Source organism: Pagrus major, chromosome 22 (genome assembly GCF_040436345.1).
Source record: "Pagrus major chromosome 22, Pma_NU_1.0".
Lineage (NCBI taxonomy): Eukaryota > Metazoa > Chordata > Actinopteri > Spariformes > Sparidae > Pagrus > Pagrus major.
In genome coordinates this window covers 25,382,755-25,402,464 of record NC_133236.1, presented here as the reverse complement: position 1 = coordinate 25,402,464, position 19,710 = coordinate 25,382,755, and the positions used below count along the sequence as shown (strand labels likewise).

Below are 19,710 nucleotides of genomic sequence, written 5' to 3'. Positions count from 1 at the left end.
GGATGTAATTGCTACAAAAGTTGAGAATAAACTCATTTTGAGAAACTGGTGGATCTACCTTATAGATATCACCGTGAAACTAGATTACTTACATTAACAAAATTATTTAATGTGCAACTATAATGAACTAATTTGCATAAATGAACTAAAATAAACACCTAAATATGTTTTTTTTCTCTTTCCACTAGTCTGAAATAAGACATGTTACGGAAGCAAAATAGCCAAAAATCAAATTTTTCAAAACTGAATTTGTGTTTCCACTTGGTGGCGTCTCTTAATTAATGCTTCATTGAGGGCAGGTGCACTGGAGAGATCAAAATCCTCAGTATGTTAACTCATCAGTATACAGTGCGTCTGCAGCAGGTGTCAATACTTTGCAATCCAGAGCTCCGTCGTTTTGAATCAAATGAAGTCGGTATTTATAAAATGCCTGGAGATGAAGCTTAAACTTCCGCAATGACTTCAGAGGAATACATGCATAATAGGCTTTATGACTCCTGGAGTGTAATCTCTCGTGTTCGTAAAATCCAAGCATTGGATTCATATTCACGTGTGTTCATATTGTCCTTTTGTGCTGTAAGAAACACAGATGTCACAGTAGAAATGAGAAATAAAACATCATACGCAAAAAGTACATTTTCTTTGGAATGACATTTATTACACAAGCAATGAGTCTCTAAACTTAAAATGTACAAAAAGAGCCCTAAAAAGCAAGTTACAACGAACCCTTCCTCAATCTTAGTTATTGATCTTTGATTGGTAAAGCTGAAGCATCATTGTTTATAGCAAGTTCCATGTCTCCAGACATTTAAAACTGCAAGGCAGGAAACTACTGTTTTGGTGAATCCTCTACTGGAAAGTCCCACGAGGATTTCAACAACTTTCTGCATTGACAATTTTCAGAATAAAAAACAGATTGCCAGTGAGCCACATTACATTCAGTATGCCGAATTCTGCTGAAGGAATTATTCGCCCCAATGATCGTTTTGTTCATCAACTGCTGGTGCGTGACTGAAACATTTTGATAAAACAATCACAAGAAATGTTCAGCATCTTTAAAATTGAAAGAAGGCAGTCTGAAATGCACTGAGGAGACAAAGCTGCCAACATTAAATGAAACACTCAAAATCCAGTGTTTTAAAATTACACAAGTCCGACTGAATGAACAAAAAAAACCCGTTCCTCTTTTTTGATTAACTTCTATTGTTTTGAAAGATGAAATAGAAAAAATTGTGGTCACACATAATCATGATCACGACGACAGGATTCACAATCTATTGCACAGCATGTAGCATATAGAAGAGCGTCCAGAGATTTTTTTTGTTGCAGCAGTTCAGTCAATAGTCAATCATGTGGACAGGAGCCAGGAAAGAGTCGCCACAGCAGTGCAGATCCATGTAAACAAAGTCGAATTCCTGCGCTTCAATAAACAAATGTGCTGTGGTAGAAGCTGATGGAAGCGAACAAAGAAAGCTCTTAAAGAAGGTTGAACATGGTCACCGTTGTTGTGCTATGATCAGCCAAAACATCGCTGACCCTTTTGATGTTACAGCACCATCATTTTTTCCACTGGCAGTGAACCAGTAGCAGAACAGCAAGATCGAATTTCAGACTCTACAGCGACCCGTTGAGAACGATATCAAGAATACAGCATCTGTTTGTGTGTCTGACTGATTGACTTGCATTTGTACAGTCTTGACTCTGCTGTAGAAAAGAGCCCAAACTCACCGGCATTTGTTTTTAGTCAAGGCAAAAGACAAAAACAGTGCCAGCAGTCTTGCTGCTGTCCTGGTTCAGTGTCTTAATAAGGCCTTCATTAAGGACGCATGGTATGAAAAACAGATGTCTGGTCTATTACAATGACAACAGCACAAATATTACAACAATATGAAAAGATTAGGTTTTCTTTTCCATGCATCAAAACTTGTTCTGCACTGAGCCAACCATGGCTTTTAAAAAACCTTGTCATAAGGTTACACACTTTGTAAGAGATGCATGGTCATGACATGTCCAATTGCTACTGCAGCTTCTACGTTCGACATCTGGAGAACATGCGTCATAAACACACAAACACAAAAAACATATGAAGGTGCCGTTGTCAATTAACAGTGGGTCCTTTGAGCATCTGATGGATTAGAAACTAATACTTGATATTTTGCAAAGTTTTTCTGCAGACGGAGGCGGTTTGGCTGCCCTTGTTAGCCTTAATTGCACTCATTAAAGTGGGGTGACACAAGGGGCTTGTTCAAGATGCAGGGAAAGCAGAAGACAGAATTACACAAGTCAAGAATTTAACTTGGAGTCAAAGCAAGTTTAAAAAACAAATTCATCTCTTACATAACTTTCCTACAAATAGAAAATTCTTGGAACGGCAGACTCCATTGTCAGGAAAACTAAATTGTTCCAAGCCGTCTGAGTCAGATACAATCCAACAATGCCCCCAAGTTGAAACAGACTAATATAACTTACAGTGTTTAATGTTTAATCAGACTATCTTATCATCTGCTATGTCTTCTTTAGAGTCAAAATATCCACCGCTCCGCAGTCCCTTCAAAAGCTAAGATATGCAGCAAAACACCCACAAATTATTCACAAAGGAACCCAAACGTCTGAGTTTGTGTGACAAACACTTTCATACATTTTATCACAGAACACATGACCCTCACAAGTGCACAGAAACTTTTTTTAAAAATTAACTATTAATGTTCACATGGTCAGAAACTGCTAAAGTAGACAATAAATGATCCCTTAATTGAGATGTTCCTCATGAGGCGTTTTAAGTTAACATAAGCACAGCAAGTACATTATCATCACATCTGATATTATTATAGAGTTAAAGACAGAATATACAAAAACATGTTTATAGAGGAAAATAATAGAAGTAAAAAAAAGAAAAGAAAAAAACATTTGACAATATTAATATTAAGCATCGCTGTGTCATAGAAGTGGTTCTCAAACTTTTTCTGTCGTGACCCCACCCCACAATTTTACCATAGTCAGTAACAATGCTAGGGGAAGCAACTCATAAAAAATTATCCAAGTGCAACTTTAGTGAAATAAAAGGTCAGCGCGATAGCTTCAGCAGACTATTTCACCCTCTCATCCACACCCCCACTGCACCACAGTTTGAGAACCACTGTACTGCAGGAATAGTAGACACCGGTAGTGGTAGTGTGCCTCACAATGCTCTTCAAGTACTGTAACTTAAAACAAAAAGACTTTTGCAGTCTGCCATCATAGCTGCCATTCATCTCTGCCCAGAAATCACTTCAGACACACCCTGTGACAAACACTGGGTTTGGATATTAAGGCCATAATTTATAAATATCCCAAAATATTATTAATCTGGACTTGTGAGGCCCAAAGTTGATGCACAACAACTGGCCTTCATCAAACCTGACTTGATGGTTGTCTAAAAAAAAGGTTCATACAATGAACAATTTATACAAATGAAAATAGAAATGAATTTAACAACAGAAAAAGTCTGCACTTAAGTTAGATAATATTGCCACATTTAATTACATCCATGTGTATATATATAAAAAAAAAAAACACTCACAAAAACAACTGATAGAACTCACACAAGTCACTGTTAAATATGGTTGAGCTACAGGAAGCACTCTTTACCCTCGGATGTTTTGGGGGAAGCATCTAAATGGCTGTTAAGAGCTTTACCTCCAGCCGGTTTGCACTGAACTTTAGCTGCCATCAACATGATGGGAATGCAAAACTAGAAACCGTTAACGGGCTGTGCCGAATCTTTCACACCGAGTTTTAAACTAAAAAGTCACTTGAGGCATATGTTCGTCTATTTAAAGATGCTGACTGGCAAGAGGCCCTGGACACATTCACTGTGACATGACAGCATCTCTTTAAGCCTGTCATAAATCATCCACGTTACATAAGTGTACCTGCTGTATAAAATAATTTGGACTGTGTACACACTGTGACTGTCAACGGGATGTCTGACAGCACATCAGGATCAGTGGAACACATCTTAGAGAGCTACTATGATCAAAAAGTGTTGTAACAACAGAAAGATCATCCTAATTCATGCAGGGAGACAGCTGGTTGTTAGAAGTAGCATACAGATGATTTCCAGTTTTAGATGAAAACACCTTGCCATGTACTGTTCAACTTTAAATATCCAGTCTAAGGGGCTTTAATCAAGCGTTCAGATTCTGAGCCTGTATTGTGCATTTACCAAATAAAAAAAATAAAAAAAAAAACAGTTGCGTGTTGGTTTATGCCTTTGTGCCTTAGATCCAACTGGGGGCTTTTGGGTTTTGATTGCGGACAGGCAAAAGATTTTCGTGCAGCAGAGTAGCAGTTTCAGTGGAAGAGATTGAGTCTAACAGTGAGCTGTGGTCAGTGGCCTCGTTTGACCTTAGGTCCCAGATGCACCAAGCCGACAGCTTGTGACTGGGCAGCACTCTAAGTGTGTGGCCAGCCACCGCCCATACTTTCTGCAGTGTGTCTTCACTGACAGCACTAACCCTAACCCTACCTGGGGCTGTTTGAATGAGCTTATTGTATCATCGACAGACGCAATTAGAACAAGAACCAACTGAACATACAAACTTGTGATTTTGTTCTTTTTCAACAAGCTGAAGACCGAAGGCTAACAACATTCAAGGAGCATTAAAGCAAAATGAACAATATCTATTCAAACTTTTTTTTTTAAAAGGGGATACACCAACATTCCCAATTCAGAATCTGTGCACCTGATTGGATTTTTCACAGATTCTGAAAGACTGTGGGGTAGTTTTCTTGTCTTCTCTTGCCATGACGTTCCCTCGATTACAAATACAGACCTCTGACTAAAATATTTCCTCTCACACAGGTGTAGAACATTTGTGCATGCCGGCGGTCAACTGGCCTCAGGCTTTAGTCTTCTGATGAGTTCACGTGCAACTTTTAACAGAAAATGCGAGGCAACACAAAGTCTTTATCTGCACCCAATCTTTGTGGTCGGATTGGTGTGTCAGTGCCCTAAGGCAGCTGGCAGCCAAAATGTAGGCCACAGCATACTCTGTGTGAGATTCTAGGGTGGGGGTGTGTATTGTGGAGCACATTACTTTCGGTCCATCCGTCCTGCTCCAACCCCCAACCCTGGCCTTCCTCTCCCCATCTCAGTCTAACAGATTACTGTCCAGCACTAGTCTAGGTCTAATCTGCCTTTAAACTCGTCTGAGCAGCTCTCTCTCTATCTTTCTCTTTGTCTTCCTCCTGAAGCTTGGCCTGCAGCTTCACACAGATGCTGGTATCGCCGCTAAACACAGCCTGAAGGAAGAGGTCTGTGTGTTCTTTTAGCTGGTCCAGGTCGCTCTGTGTGCGTCGGTTCTGCCGGTGGAGCTCCTTTGTCCGGAGTGCGATGTCTAGCAGGCCAGATTTGCTCAGGATGTTGTAAGTGTTGCAGAAGCGCTTCCTCTTTATATCACTGTCGCCGTCGCTGCTGTTTTGTTCTCCTGCTGAGCTGCTCTCTTGGGTACCCCCCCAGGGAACAACGGGGAGCGTTTCATTTTTGGAGCCGGTCGTGTGAGTAGACGACAGGGAGGTGGTACACTTTGATTGCCTGACAGTTGATGAAGGCCTCTCCCTGGCAGGACTACTGCTAGCACTGGCTTCTGTTGTGTGGAGAGAAAGTCGGCTCTGGAGCAGAGGAGACATGGGGCTGGGGCTAGCAGGAAGACTGGGAGTGGTTGAGCCAGAGCTACTGGCACTGACACACAGACTTCTCTGCTGCTTCTCTCTCTGACAGTGTTCCCGGTGGTTGGAGGTCGAGCTGCTGCCTCTCTCTGACCCTGAGGAGGAGGAGGAGGAGGAAGAAGAAGAACCAGTTCCTCTCCCTGAGGAACTGGAGCTGTCTCCAGGATGTGGAGCAATCTTGGGGTAGGATTTCAGGATTGGTAGATAATTCTTAGGGCGTCGGTGTCTAGAGGAGGCCTCTTTTGAAGCAGGAGAAGCTTGACGAGAGACCACAGGCTGGAGGAAGACCACCTGAGGCTGCTGGACCACAGGCTGAACCACCTCCACTGTGGGACTAAACCCCCAGGGCTTCAGGGCAGGAGGATTATCTCCAGGCTGCAATGGCACAGAGTCAAAATTAAGAGCTTTAAAAGCAGATCCCTAATTAGCACTTCCCTGTTTAACATTTGTGTTTCCTGTTAGCTGTTTACAATGAGACGCAATGTAAATGAATTAAAAACTGTGACACGCCACAACATACAAAGTGAGAACAAAAACACTGAACACACAGTACCAATTAAACATTAGACTATGAAATAGTGGCAAACGCAAACCACAAATTTGCACAAATCAGAAAATCCTGCTAAAATTGATTACTTAACAATCAGCGAACAATTACTAAACATATTGACGTGAACACATTCGTTATTTGTACTTGACAAGTTACTAAAATGATCAAACAATATCATTAATTTTTCTGTTGATTCCCCACCAGTTATATTTTCAGCATCACCTCCCACACTGTTTGTCATGGTCACATAGCAACATGAACAGTTGTTCTATGACAACTAATTCTCCTTTTGGGGATTGGCATATGATGCTGACCACGCATTCAACATGCACTTAACCCATTCATGAGTCAGCTGTCACGTGTCAGTCTCTGATTGTCTACATTACCAGAGACTCCAGTCTGCAGTGTAATTCTATACACTTCACTGTTAAATCATAATAATTACAATACATAATCACCAGTATCAGTGTCTTGCCCACACATGCACGTTCTCTCTTCATCTCTGGAGGCACTGAAATCACTTTGTTCGTCAATATCACTAAATTATTATTTTCATTGCTCAAAGAGATGTCTGGCCACCCACGTTTAACCAGTCTGCAGGAGGTTGGGATCACGTGCACTGATGTGTAGTCTATTCATTAAGACCAACTGCAGACTCAGGTAAGGCCCATATCATCGTGTCTGTCAGTATTATAAATATAATATTTAAATAGGAAGAGCACTGCACGTTGCATTGACAAGCTGTGATGGAAATGAGCTATTTCACTGGCTCAATGAAAATAAAAAAGGTGAAACACAGACTACACAGCTGTCACAGAGTTTACTGATTAACAGATCACGCCCACTGGTGTGCTGTACAACATGTTTGAGATCAAAATCTTTGTCATAAAAACTTTAATAACCCACTACTGAACACAGTGTTCTTGGTTATCATTGTCTAATCTGGTTTTCCCACTTTTATGAATATTTAATGAATGAGTCTGAATTTCACTTCTAGCTACTAATACTTTACTTTTAGGTTTCTGCTGCTGGTCAGCAAGTAGTCTCGACCCTATGTGAATGTTCAGTCTTTTTCTGGTGACATGTTCAAGACAGCTGTGACTGGTACGTGACAGACGCAGATGCAATAAATCTGGACCACAACCTTTCTGTTGTGACCCTAACACCACCTGGGGTTTAAAGGTTGAGGGTTGAACCTAAGTGGAAGTAGAGATCAAGTTCATGCACACAGAAAATGGTATTAGCTCAGGTTTATGTTACAGCGTTAAGGTTTTCACCGTGCAGAAGTTGTCTACCTGCTTCAGGAGGACGTTGTTCATGATGATCATGGGAGAGAGGTTGGAGTAGGAGCCTCCAACCACAGCCAGCTGAGAGGGCTGGGGACCAGAGCCAGAGGTCTTCTTTCCCTGCTTTACCGCAAGGCGGGGTGAATCCTCAGAGTCTGTTGTGTCCATTGTGCTCATATGCTCTGAGCTAGCATCTATAGACCAGGAAAAAGAGTAAATGGGGTTCAATAAAGTGATGCATTATAATCTAAGCACTTAACATTGTGATAAGAGCGAGCTCGTACCTGAGAATCCAGAGTCTCTCTCTGAATCAGCCCGGGATCCTCCAGACTTCATGATGCGAGGTCTGTTCGCTGTCCTCGAGTGACTCTCTGCCTTCCTCTTGGTACTCATCTCTTTTCCTGTTGTACTGACAATGTCCTTGGCTTGACAAAGTCTCACAGCAACTACATTAGCAAATCAAAGGCTGCAATTCAAACTACCCTTTTTACATAAGGCTTGGGGAATAACGGAATATATGTAACAGGATTATGTAATTAGACTACAGAAAAGGGACCAGTATTCCAGTTAAATTACAAAAAAGGGATATAATTATATCACAGATACATTCAAAAAAGGGGATTGCTTACAGGATTACAATTGCAGAATAGTGAAATACTAGTCTGTAACCATGCACATGTGCAAATATGACAACTTCTCACGAGTCTCACAAAACATCACTCTGGTCTCTAACGAAAACAAATACACAGGTGTGTATTCTCACAGAAGACACACTTGATAGTAAGACTGAGTAAAAGTAATCTTATTAATATATCTTTTCCAGTCCTTATGTGCATGTGTATGGTATTGAGGTAATCCAAAAACAACGGAAAGCAATAAAGTTACAACACTTTAATACTGTGATACTTGGATTACGTTACTGACTACATTTTCTAACAGGCAATAAGTAACTGTATCTGAATAGCCTTTTAATGTAAGCCTCCCAACCCTGCAGAATATGGCGTTGTGTTACTAAAACTCACAGCAGTCATAAAGTAGGATACTGGAGTATCAAATTAGCTTAAAATGCAAATATAGCTAACCTTCCTAAACGCGGTTAGTGCTCGTATGAAGCTGACGAGTGTTAAAAAGTGCCACGAATATTACATGTACATGTCGTGAAAAGGCAACATTAGTTACCCGAAGTAGCTGAATGTCTAAACACTTAATACGTGACGGCCTGACTTGCTAAAAGCGAGCGAACACTGAGCTAAAGAATATAAATAAAGTTAGCACGGTGCGCTACGTGCTAATGCTAACGTTTACTAAACAAGGGTGGGAAGCGGAGCCACCTAAACTGACACGAAGTACACACTCGGTACAGAAACTGAATTATTTCAGAAACATATATATAAAAAAATAAAATAAATACACGTACTTTTTCAGTGGTATTCCAGCGTCGCTGTCCTCAAAGCTGAGGGGGGGTAGGAGCGTGTAAAGTGCTGCTGCCGTCTCGCCGACCTCTCCTCCGCGCTGTGGCGGTTGCTGCTGCTCGGCGACGCTGCCTGGAACTCGCTGTTCCACGGTACAATGCACGAGACCGCCCGCCCCTCCCCTGTTCCCCCGGTCACATGCGGAGCACGGTGGCAACGGCCGGTACCGCTCGCACTTTTAACTGTCCTCCGCGGGCGACAACATATAAAAACACACACACACGCGTAAACACCGTCGGTCGGTCCGGTTCCGCTCACCTACGGATAATAGTTCCGAACAACGCGAGGAGCAAGGATATTCGTTACAGACGCTCGACCATATTTGGTAGTTTTAGGGGCGTGGTCACGACTGGAGTACCATTCTACGTCACATTCTTTTGGCCTCTACGCCCGCCCACTTGGTAGAGCTTCCTGCCTTCTGATTGGCCGGCGCCAACCAGCAGCTGAAAAACGTGACCGCGGCTAAATGTGTGGCAAGTTGAGGACATTGTGTTCAGGCGTGCAGTCAGTCAGAGGGTGTGTGTGTGTGTGTGTGTGTGTGTGTGTGTGTGTGTGTGTGTGCAGGACAGTATGCAGTCATCTCAGATGTACTGTCGGGGAACTCTGTGTGACGTGTGTGGTTTCTAGTTCTTGTGTGTTACATAACAGGCTGGTTGGCCTACAGCTAACCTACGCTCTGGGCTGCATGTTTGAGGAAGTAAACACAACACTGCCCATGAGAACAAAACGTTCTCACGTGCAGGCATGCTGCTCCTTCAACTAACACTACTTTGCTCCCCATGCTTGCTATGAAATGGAGGATGAGGAAGGTGCAGCCACAAAGTATTGCTTAGGGTACACAGGGTACTTTTCTCAAAAAATAGTAGTTACAGTAGTTACAGTATCTGATGGCGCTCACAACAAAAAAGCAGAATAGGGGGTTTTCACCTATGATTAAGTCATTTCCCTTGAATGTCTTGTCTGAACAGGCTCATAATCCTGTTAAAGAGAGATACTACAGGAGAGGAATCTTTGCTGTTGGATCCAACCACAGCTCTATCATCTCACATGTCAGGGAAAGGATGTGAACGTAATACAAACAAGCGGATAACAGTAACCCCTTGTGCTTCGTTAACAATGTGCTGCACAGTGTGCTCGTGTGTACCCCTACATCCAGGCCTGAATTAACACAGAGGTTGGTTGTAGTTGGAGTGAATTTTATTTCATGAACTCGTCACGAGTAAATAATACTTTACAGGAAGTCACACACACGCGTGCTTTCAGTTTCTAGATGTGTATCGGCAAGGAGTTGGTTTCTTAATTCTAATAACGAGTCGACCTGTAAAAGTCACGATGAAGATGAAGTCGTGGTGAAAGTCTCTGTGCTTTGATGATATATCAGAAAAATAAAATATGTAGAGTCTGATGGTTGGTTGATGCACTTGGAGGAGGAAAGATGTACTGGACAGAAGATGAATAGTTCGATGATCAATCCACAGATGTGCTGTTTGTTGTCACCCCTCCGATGAAGCTCTGGACAGATGTGTGAATCAGTGAATCTTGTTTTGAGGGAACTGGCACCTGAAAAGACGAAAATAAACGATTAAAGACACTGTCAGTGAAATATATCTGTGTCCATTTTGTAACCAACATTGCTTGACTTCACCAAATTTCATTTGAATTTCAAATCTGCCAACCCAGCGGGAAGCCAGCAGAGCATTTGGTGTTAATTATTACATATTGATTATACATTATTCATGAGCCTCTTTTCCATTTTGCTGCTCTTATTAGTGTTTTTTTCCCTCCATCAGTAGATTTGTGGCTATTTAACCACAGGAAAACTATATTTAACAGCAAACAAACCAGATTCAGACACCACATAGGAAGAAATGGTTACTGGACATCATTATTTGCTCTCAGTGTGGCATCACGTAGAGAGTCTTGTTCAAAATGCATCATTAAATTAGATCAAAACATTGGAGAAACAATCAGAGGTACCTGTTACATATTTAACAGCACTTACATAACATCTATTTGCTGAAATCCCATTTAAAAAATGACAAAATCTTGGTTTCCATCCTGTTTCTAAGCAGAGACGCGTTGCCTGAAACTGGCTTTAAATATGATCTTGAGACACCATTTGAAAAGTCACTCACTACAACCTCTTTTCTAACATTATTTGGATGATTTGGGGGTTAATTTGTACACTTTGAACACCTCTTTCTCCCCAAATTTCAAGTAAAAGTTATGAGACCCACTAATGTGTGTGAAAATGCAGCCTCAGCACTTCAAATCACCACCCAAATGATAATTTCAACAGCTACATGGATGGATTACTGAACAGGCTTACAGGGCACAGTGGGGTCATAGGTCCCTTAAGACTGAGCCTCTGTGTGAGAGAGACATTTCCTCACTGCAGAGTGAAGAGGCAAAATGTCCTTCACCGAAAATAAAATCCTAAAACTTCCCTTTCACAACACCGAGGCCACCGTGAAACCATCAAAGTGGATGTTTATTCCCTCTGGGTTTATGTAGGAAGTTGTGCTCCAGCTCAGTTTATGTTCAGTACTGCCATCATACAATTTGTGACTCCTGAATCTGCTGGAAGAAATTAAAAACTCTGCAACTGTGTGGTCCGTTGGCCACTAAAGACGGGGTGGAGGGGCCCCGTTTACAAATCAATAGGAGCCGAGACAGGTTATGATGCAGCGTTACGTTTGATCAGACAACAGCCACAACAACGTGGCCGCACGGGTTCCTAGACAGTTGTGGTAATGGGGGGAAACCTGCAGACCACCAGCAAATGCAGCCCACAATGACCTCAGGTCCAATGTCTTTCTTTTAACTTCACAGGCTGACACAGCGAATTGATTTCTTTCCAATTCTTTTAAGACTAAGATGTCCCCTCGCTCTTCTTATCGGAGGAGATGGTGAGAGCCTTTAGTCACTGCTTTAAACACTTGACCTAGCACTGATCCCCCCAACTTCAAATCATCCATTGTTCCTCGTTCCCCAAGAGCGAAAGGTTTATGTGCTTCAATGACTGAGCCACTAGTGACGCCTCCAATACTGATGCTGAGGAGCTTTGACGCAGAAACGATTCAGGTTCACTGAGAGCAATACTCACATGCCCATATGTATGTTAACAGACGTATCACTGCAATTGTTACTGAACTATGGAGCGCATTTCCACCAGATAACAGAAAAAATAAGATGAAAACTTAGACTGAGTCGAAATGATGAGATAAAAAGTCTTAATTATGAGATAAAAAGTCATAATTATATGATACAAAGTCTTAATTATGAGATAAAAAGTCATAATTATATGATACAAAATCTTAATTATGACATAAAAAGTATTAAATATGACATAATTTTGAGAAGAAAGTCATTACTATGATATACAAAGTCATAATTATGAGATTAAAAATTTAAATTATAAAATAAAAAGTCAAAATTATAAAATAAAAAGGTGAATTTATGAGATAGAAAAGTCATCATTTGATATAGAAAGTCAAAATAATGAGATAAAAGTAAATTATTAGAAAAAAGTAAAGAAAATTCTGGGATATAAAGGTAAAATTATGATATTAAAAATTGAAATTATGAGATAAAAAGTCAATAATGAGATAGAAAGTCAAAATTGTGAGAGAAAAAGTCAGAATGATTCATGGTGGAGAGATAGTGACATAAAAAGTTTCCTGTTTGTACCAAAACGATTATAACCAAAGATTTCCCAATATATTTGCTTAACTGGGACTGCTCGTACCACATTTGCACATCTCAGCCTTGTGTTTTTAGAACGCACGGTTGCACAAAAAGATTTTGTCTGACACCACGTACACTGGAAGCACTTTTAAAAAATGCATCTTTTCAAGACCGGTGCCGAAAAGAGCAAAGATTATAGTGCTGCAACTGTTTCAGTGCACATATGGGCATTTGTGTTGTTTTGAGCCCGGTGTCCTAGAATTGCTGGTGTATATCAGCTGGATAGTGTCCCTGCCTCGTAGATGACCATGACTCCATGTCCCCAGCCCCCACACCGGCTTTCTGCTGCAGTCTCCAAGCCCAAACGTAATGCCCATAACCCAAATGATATCATCCTGGTTATTTTCCACAGACATTAGAAAGCTCCCTCTAAAGCCACAAACAGGAGATATTATACAGCCGTTTTCACAGGCTGAGTAGTATTTAATATACGGATGAGTAATCTTCATGTGTAACGTCTGTCGAGCGACCCTTTTAGCAGAACCACTTCATAACGCTCTACAAATCTGGATGCTGCTTTCAACTTTTAAACCTCATAATGAATCCCCCTCTCTATTCATTATTTATTTTGGGCATGGCAACACCTTCACTGTCGGTTACACAACAATTTTCCTTGCCAAAGCAAAGAGAAAGAAAAGAGTGAAGCCCACAGACAAACAACATACCAACCTCACTGGGATTAATCTCCTGGTCAGATTCAATATTAAGGCCAGAGTTGAACTCTGAGCTCTGTTGCTGGTGTTGTACTTACTCTCCAGTCGCACGATTATCGAAGACAATGACCTCCGATTTGTCATTATACACTTTTAAAAGGTTATGCAACATCCAACATTTAATGTTGCAAGGGCAGGCAGGAAGATTATCTAATCAATGGTTCTGGGTGATCTGACTTAGAGGAAGGCCCAGAGTGGACTCCCGAGAAAGGAACTGGAGGTTGCTAAGATGACCAAGAATGCCCGACAAGGGTCTCCAGACGGGGCAGAACAATGGTTTGGTCAACAGTCTCAGATGCAGAAGTCAAATGTAGAAGCACAAGAACGGAGCAGTCGCCTCCTTCAGCAGCTAAAGGAAGATCGTTAGAGACCTTCACAAGGGCTGTTTCAGTTATCATGGGCTCTAAAACCTGATTGGGAACATAAAATCAGTTAACTGGGTTGCAATAACTTCCTGTAGTGCTTTGAATAGAAGAGACCAGTTTGAAATTGGCCTATAGTTATTTCGTGATCAGATTTTTTCAGAATTGGTTGAATAATGCATGCTGGGGAAGTTGCCAGAGATCAAAGAACCGTTAATAACCAACTCAATAAAAGGACCAACAGTGGGGAAAACGTCTTTTAAAAATCTGCTTGGGATCATATCTAAAATATGCATAGTGTCTTTAATGTGACTTCTCCGCTGATCCGTTTTTTTTTTTTTTGGTTACTCTTGATAAGTCAATCTGGTTATGTTTAGACAACATGTTTACACTGGCAGTCCTTGGCTGGAACTGAGCAGCCTTGGATTAGTGTGCTACATGTACACCGTGTGCTCTCCGACTGCAGGCCTGCCAACGAGAAGAGCTACAGAGCAGACAATATATTGTGATACTGTTTAATCTCATCTGTCCTTGGTAGTCTGACAATGTGGAGGAAACGGTGATGAATGTCGCTGTAAATGTCCAAACATTGTGAAACTGTGTGTGTTTGTGTGTGTGTGTGTGTGTGTCTGCCACAGGGCGGCAATCAATCTCTTACTTGCTGCAGCCTTTCGCTGTCTTCTTGTGTTTCCTCCTCCGAGGTCTGTTTGTGATAGACTCGCCGCTGCTGTGCAGGGAAGAGCAAAGTGCAATGAAGATATTGATGCGTTCTTGTCTGGTAGATAAAATGTTCATCCACTGACCTTTTATTATTTAGGAGATTCTCACGGGCTCTAAAACGGGGGGGAAAGGACAAACAACAGACAGTGAGCTGTCTCTGTTAACATTTAGTTTTTATTAGAAATATTCAGTGATTTACCTGCATTCACATGTCTGATGTTCCACAAATGTGAGCTCCACACGCATATATATCGAGGAATGAATCCTCAACACCTGAGGAGCAGAGGAAAAAGAGAACAAAGTGCATTTCTAACAACTTTCCTTAGTTATTTCTGATCAGTTACGTCTTGCAACACCTGCAACACCTGCAGAGTGATGTTGCGTTCGAGGGTAGGTTGGCACTCCATGTTCTCGTCCCCGCAGCAACCAGAGCACCGCCAAAGTGGGACGCACAGAGGCCTGTAGATGTACTCCACTTCTCCAGGGTACTCCTGCCCCACATCCACCAACTGCTCCATGGGCCGACACATGCTCTTCTCCAGCACCTCCTGGACCCGCATTACTACAAGACAAGTTGAATCTTACGTCTTTAAACCGGTTCAGTGGGATGTGATCGAGTGTAAAAGCCCTTACTTCTTGTGTGAGCCTCTTCTGGAGGGTGTGAAATCTGCAAAGTACATAAAAAATGCATTGATCCACCGTTAATTTCATTTGATGAAAGTATTTACAGCAATGTTAAACAGACCCAGCAGATAATAATTAGGAAACTGATAGAGGTGAGAAGAGAGCATGATGTTCTGCAGGTGGTCACAATAATAGTGGGTTCATTGAGCAGTTGTAGAGCGCCCTCTTGTGTTCAAATGAGAGTAGTGCACACACACAAGGGTCCAGGAAAAACAATGATGCTGCATGAATTCTTGAGTCTACCATTGTGTCACTGTTTGCAGGTCAGCAAAAAGCAGTAAAATGAGCCAACCGATACCAAAAATGCACTCGATGTCTCAATTTTTCTGACACACTAGAAGGTTTATTTTAACAAAGAGCATAACTGTTAAAGTATGCAAAGAATAACAGCGAAGAATAGCTGCTCCCTTTCCTCATGGGAGTTTTTACACACAATAAACAGATAAAACAAAGGCAGTACTGAACAGTATCGTGACACAGCATGAATTTTTGTGAAGTTCTCACAACCCAGCCTTCCAAGCTCACAATGGCTACGTTCCCGATCTGTGAACACCAAATTGAGCAGAAACACAAGTGCAAAGTTGATCTTGGCTCTCTGCTTCTTTTGAATATCAACAATCTCCTTTTTCTGACTCCTCACCTCTCTGCTGCTCCCCCCGCCTCACTCTGCGAACTTTGATGGGAAAACTGTCTTCAAAATGTCACATGTTTTATTGGGGGATTTTTTACATCTGCTGCTTCATCCAACATTAGAACCAGATGCATCACAAGAGCTGTAATTAATGTCAAACATGCAGGCATGCACGAACAGTACAGTGTTGTGACGGGGAGGCCTGAAGTTGGACATGATAACATCTAAAACTGGAACAAACAAAAAAAAGAACAATATAAAAAAAGCATTCAACATGAAAAACTTGTGTTTCTTTCTTATTTCCTCTCTCATTGTTCCTTCTCTCCTCTAATTTTAGAACCTAAAGGTCCACTTTGAAAGAAAAGTTGATTTTTGAGTCTCATTCCCAACTCATCATTGTCAGGTCGGGTTGGCGGCCATCCCGAAACCGCAAAAGTGGACCTTTAAAAAAAGCCTCCAAGCCAATGCACACCGGTTATTATGATGCTGAAAAAACTCCCAACCTTTCCCCACCCTTCCTCCTTATTTTTCTAACTATGGTTTTTAAATGTCACTGTTATGTTTTGGTTCATACTTGACAAAATAAAAACAGTAGGTCTGCTGTTTAACTGCACTCAAAGCCACCAAAGTCTCATCGGAGCCTCGTAAATCAAAACGCCTGCTGGGTCCAGATTGGATCCTCCACTCACATAGAAACAGAAATAGATGTTTACCAGTTGTTAATGGATGGACATCTTTATCTAACTCTAGATACACTTCTCCTGATTCTGGAGGCTAAATCCACATATTCCTCGAATCAATAGGTGCTTGTGTACAGAAGCCACAGCCAACGGTACATGAAAAAAGAAAAGGCTGCCGAATCCTGCTCCATCATTCATTTCTGTGTGTGTAATGAGTTTTGGGCTCACGACATCTCGTCAGGTTGACACACACCTCGACACAGTGCCCAGCAGACAATCCATGTTATATTACAAACTACGGATTGGTTTTGTTTCATAGCTTTGAATCGATTCTAACAACTTGTATTTAAACTGTCTATTCTTTTCTAAGCACCAACCTTTAAAGTACAAGTTGCAACATTTCCGTTCTTTATCCGTCGCCGTGTTGCTTCAAACTGTAAAATCAGTGGTACCAGTGGAAGGAGAAGTACTCAGATCTTTCACTTAAATAGGCAATAGACAGGTTTTTGGCTTTAACGTTTCATTAAATGTTAAATGCTGATTGCACGATGTAATGTAGGGTAGAATAATGACATCCTCTGAGTTTAGATTAGTTCCTTATAAGCCTCGTCTGCTCTCACGTCTCCATTAAAGTCTAACTGAATGAATACACTCACATTTTGTCCTGTGCTGTTGGTAGTTGCTTCTCTGAGGAAAACATAAACGATCTGGTCGTCTTTGCAACAGTGGCGCCAAAAATAATATTTCTTAGCAACGCTAGTGTGTGTGTGTGTGGGGGGGAGTTGTCTGCAGCTACAAGTGAGAGTCCTGCATTCAAAATGTGCTTTTAATTTCAATTTACTAGTCATTATGCAGAATACAAGCTACACATTGTGTAATTGGATTGTAATAATTGATGCATTAAAGGTGGAGCTCATTTTAATGAATTTATAAAATGCTTGGTAGCTTGTGAATGAACACCAGATCAATGAAGTTTGACATTCACATAATATAAAATACATCCTAATTTTATTTGTTATTCGTGTTTTACATTATTAATCTGAATCTGCAAAGTAACTAATGTTTCCTGTGACATGAAGTGGAGGAGAGGTAGAAATCAGCAGGATCTGGAAAAGTAATTTCATTTAAAGGGGCAATTCGTAGTTTTGGAGAAATTCAAACTCAGAATTTTTATATTTACAACATCAGTGAGGTAATAATACAAACTAGGACATATTTATTTTTTCCATGACTGAATAAACAAGCTGTTCTCAGAGGATAATAAGGTCCCCAGAATGCTGTTTGAAGCTTGAAAGGTGGCAGGGTCCGCCACATATAAACAAAGTAAAACAGTTTGAAGTTGTGTCGTCCTTTTTAAGGTCAGTTTGTTTATCCAGTCATGAAAAGAAAGAGAGTTTGTTTATTTAGTTAAGCAGTCAAAGAAGATCTTTCTCTTCTGATTCAAATTTCATCTCCAAAACTACATACTGCTCCTTTAAGTACAGTACTTAATGTACTTTCCAACACAATGTAAAACACAAGATATGAATCTATTATACATGTTTTTTAGGTGACTTTTAACTCATCTCACATCTCTTGTCATGTGATAAGATTTTTAGTTTGCACTTTACATTAAAAACATCTCTTTTTTTAATGTTTAATCCAAACTGCACTGTATATTCACTGTGTGATGATACTGAAATACAATCTGCCTATCCTGCGTTCAGATGCTGTTACACCAAGAAGAAACCAGAAGGATGAGGAGGATTACAGCCTCTTCACACACATGGGAGCACGGACCTGGAGCTGTCAGTCAGCCAACTTTGTCTAAATCAGGCTGCTGATACATCTTCAGTGCACACCTCTCTGTCTGTCTGAACCTGGATCAGTAATATGCAGCAGCTGCATCTGAGGCTGGCTGCACTGTGAACACGGCCGTCCCCCCAAACCCTCTGAATACATGATGGTATCATGATGGAGCTCAGCCAGTCAAAATACAGATAGTGTGTAAAAGAGTGTGGAGATGTGTCCTGAGTCCTGCTAGCTGAGAAGAGACAGTCCTCTCCTAAAAAGGAAAACCTTAATGCTGTCTTCTAAACAGAATTTCAAAATAAAAGTCACATTTGATCAATAATAAGTTGAAATACCTCGGTAATAAATGACTGAAACTAAGAAAAATGCTACATTTAACTGGAAATGCGTTTTTACAGCAGCCACATTAGAAAAAGTCGTTGTTTTGAAAAGTGTTGAATTACCTGCGCAGGTATGAGTTGCAGCAGAAGAGCCAATAAGAGGTGCGAGGCTCCGATAAAAGTCTGCATGATGCCGAAGAGAAGTTACCTCCTCTCTTCTCCTCTCCTGTCCTCTAGTCTCCTCTTCTCTCCTCTTCTCCCCTCTTCTCTCCTCTCTTCAGTGAGAAGTGAAACAGCCCTCGAGCTGCCGACCTGGCCCGCTGTGACCGCGCGAGCTGTGGGATGGAGAGCGCGCGCCAAATACAGCTGAGAGTGATGATCAATAGGAAACCCTGACGACTTGATGACGTCATCAACACATGTCTCTCTCTTTAACACACACACACACACACACACACACACACACACGTTGATTTATGTCACCCACATATTTTAATGCATTTATAAAACGCTTGGTAGCTTGTGAATGAAACACCAGATCAATAAAGTTTTACATTCACATAATAAAAAAAATACATCCTAATTTATTTGTTATTCATGTTTTTACAATATTAATCTGTACTACTAATGTTTCCTCTTACATGAAGTGGAGTAGAGGTAGAAAGCAGCAGGAACTGGAAATACTAGTAATTTTGATTTAAAGGGGCAGTCTGTATAGTTTTGGAGAAGAAATTCAAACTAGGGACGATAAGGTTCCCAGAACACGGATGCAAGGTGGCAGGGTCCGCCAGCAATGATGCAGAAATGAATAAAAACTAATGGTCATCATAAAAAAAATATAAAACTGTACAGCATGCATCACAAAATGAAGTACACAAGCATTACTGTTTTGTTGTTCAGGAGCTCAGAGACACGACTACACCATGATACGGTGCTTTGGTGGTCCAATCGTTCCTTTGTCCTGTAATGATGATGCAGTCCTGCGAGGCCACGGTGTGAGGGGCTCCTTGTATCTCTGCAGCCAACACACAGCTGCTTCGGGTCC

The 19,710-nt window shown here is 41.2% G+C and overlaps 2 protein-coding genes across 4 annotated transcripts; both read right to left on the bottom strand.

Annotated features, from left to right (window-relative positions):
* Nucleotides 1-632: 632 nt before the first annotated feature.
* cipcb (CLOCK-interacting pacemaker b) lies at nt 633-9,568 on the bottom strand. Of its 2 annotated transcripts, XM_073492297.1 has the most exons (4): nt 8,963-9,568; nt 7,830-7,991; nt 7,555-7,739; nt 633-6,084 (listed from the first exon to the last, which is right to left on the bottom strand). In XM_073492297.1, the coding sequence occupies exons 2-4, from the start codon at nt 7,936-7,938 to the stop codon at nt 5,170-5,172; spliced, it is 1,209 nt and encodes a 402-aa protein (XP_073348398.1). In that variant the 5' UTR covers nt 7,939-7,991; nt 8,963-9,568; the 3' UTR covers nt 633-5,169. The 2 variants fall into 2 exon arrangements, with proteins under 2 accessions (XP_073348398.1, XP_073348396.1); XM_073492295.1 differs by lacking the exon at nt 8,963-9,568 and having other exon boundaries at nt 7,830-8,943.
* A 628-nt stretch (nt 9,569-10,196) lies between these two features.
* Nucleotides 10,197-18,962, bottom strand: LOC141017597 (vascular endothelial growth factor A-like). 2 transcript variants are annotated; one of them, XM_073492298.1, is made up of 7 exons: nt 18,789-18,962; nt 15,193-15,226; nt 14,925-15,121; nt 14,759-14,832; nt 14,643-14,672; nt 14,498-14,566; nt 10,197-10,577 (listed from the first exon to the last, which is right to left on the bottom strand). In XM_073492298.1, the coding sequence occupies exons 1-7, from the start codon at nt 18,852-18,854 to the stop codon at nt 10,547-10,549; spliced, it is 501 nt and encodes a 166-aa protein (XP_073348399.1). In that variant the 5' UTR covers nt 18,855-18,962; the 3' UTR covers nt 10,197-10,546. The 2 variants fall into 2 exon arrangements, with proteins under 2 accessions (XP_073348399.1, XP_073348400.1); XM_073492299.1 differs by having other exon boundaries at nt 14,498-14,563.
* Between the last annotated feature and the right edge of the window lie 748 nt (nt 18,963-19,710).

Coding starts and splice junctions, on each gene's coding strand:
- LOC141017597 (XM_073492298.1), bottom strand. CDS start 18,854: ATGCAGACTTTTATCGGAGCCTCGCACCTCTTATTGGCTCTTCTGCTG. Junction 14,833..14,924: donor AACGCAACATCACTCTGCAG/GTGTTGCAGGTG, acceptor TCTGCTCCTCAG/GTGTTGAGGATTCATTCCTC. Junction 10,578..14,497: donor ACAGCGAAAGGCTGCAGCAA/GTAAGAGATTGA, acceptor TCGTCTTTTCAG/GTGCCAGTTCCCTCAAAACA.
- cipcb (XM_073492297.1), bottom strand. CDS start 7,938: ATGAGTACCAAGAGGAAGGCAGAGAGTCACTCGAGGACAGCGAACAGA. Junction 7,740..7,829: donor GAGAGACTCTGGATTCTCAG/GTACGAGCTCGC, acceptor CCTGGTCTATAG/ATGCTAGCTCAGAGCATATG. Junction 6,085..7,554: donor ACAACGTCCTCCTGAAGCAG/GTAGACAACTTC, acceptor GTGCCATTGCAG/CCTGGAGATAATCCTCCTGC.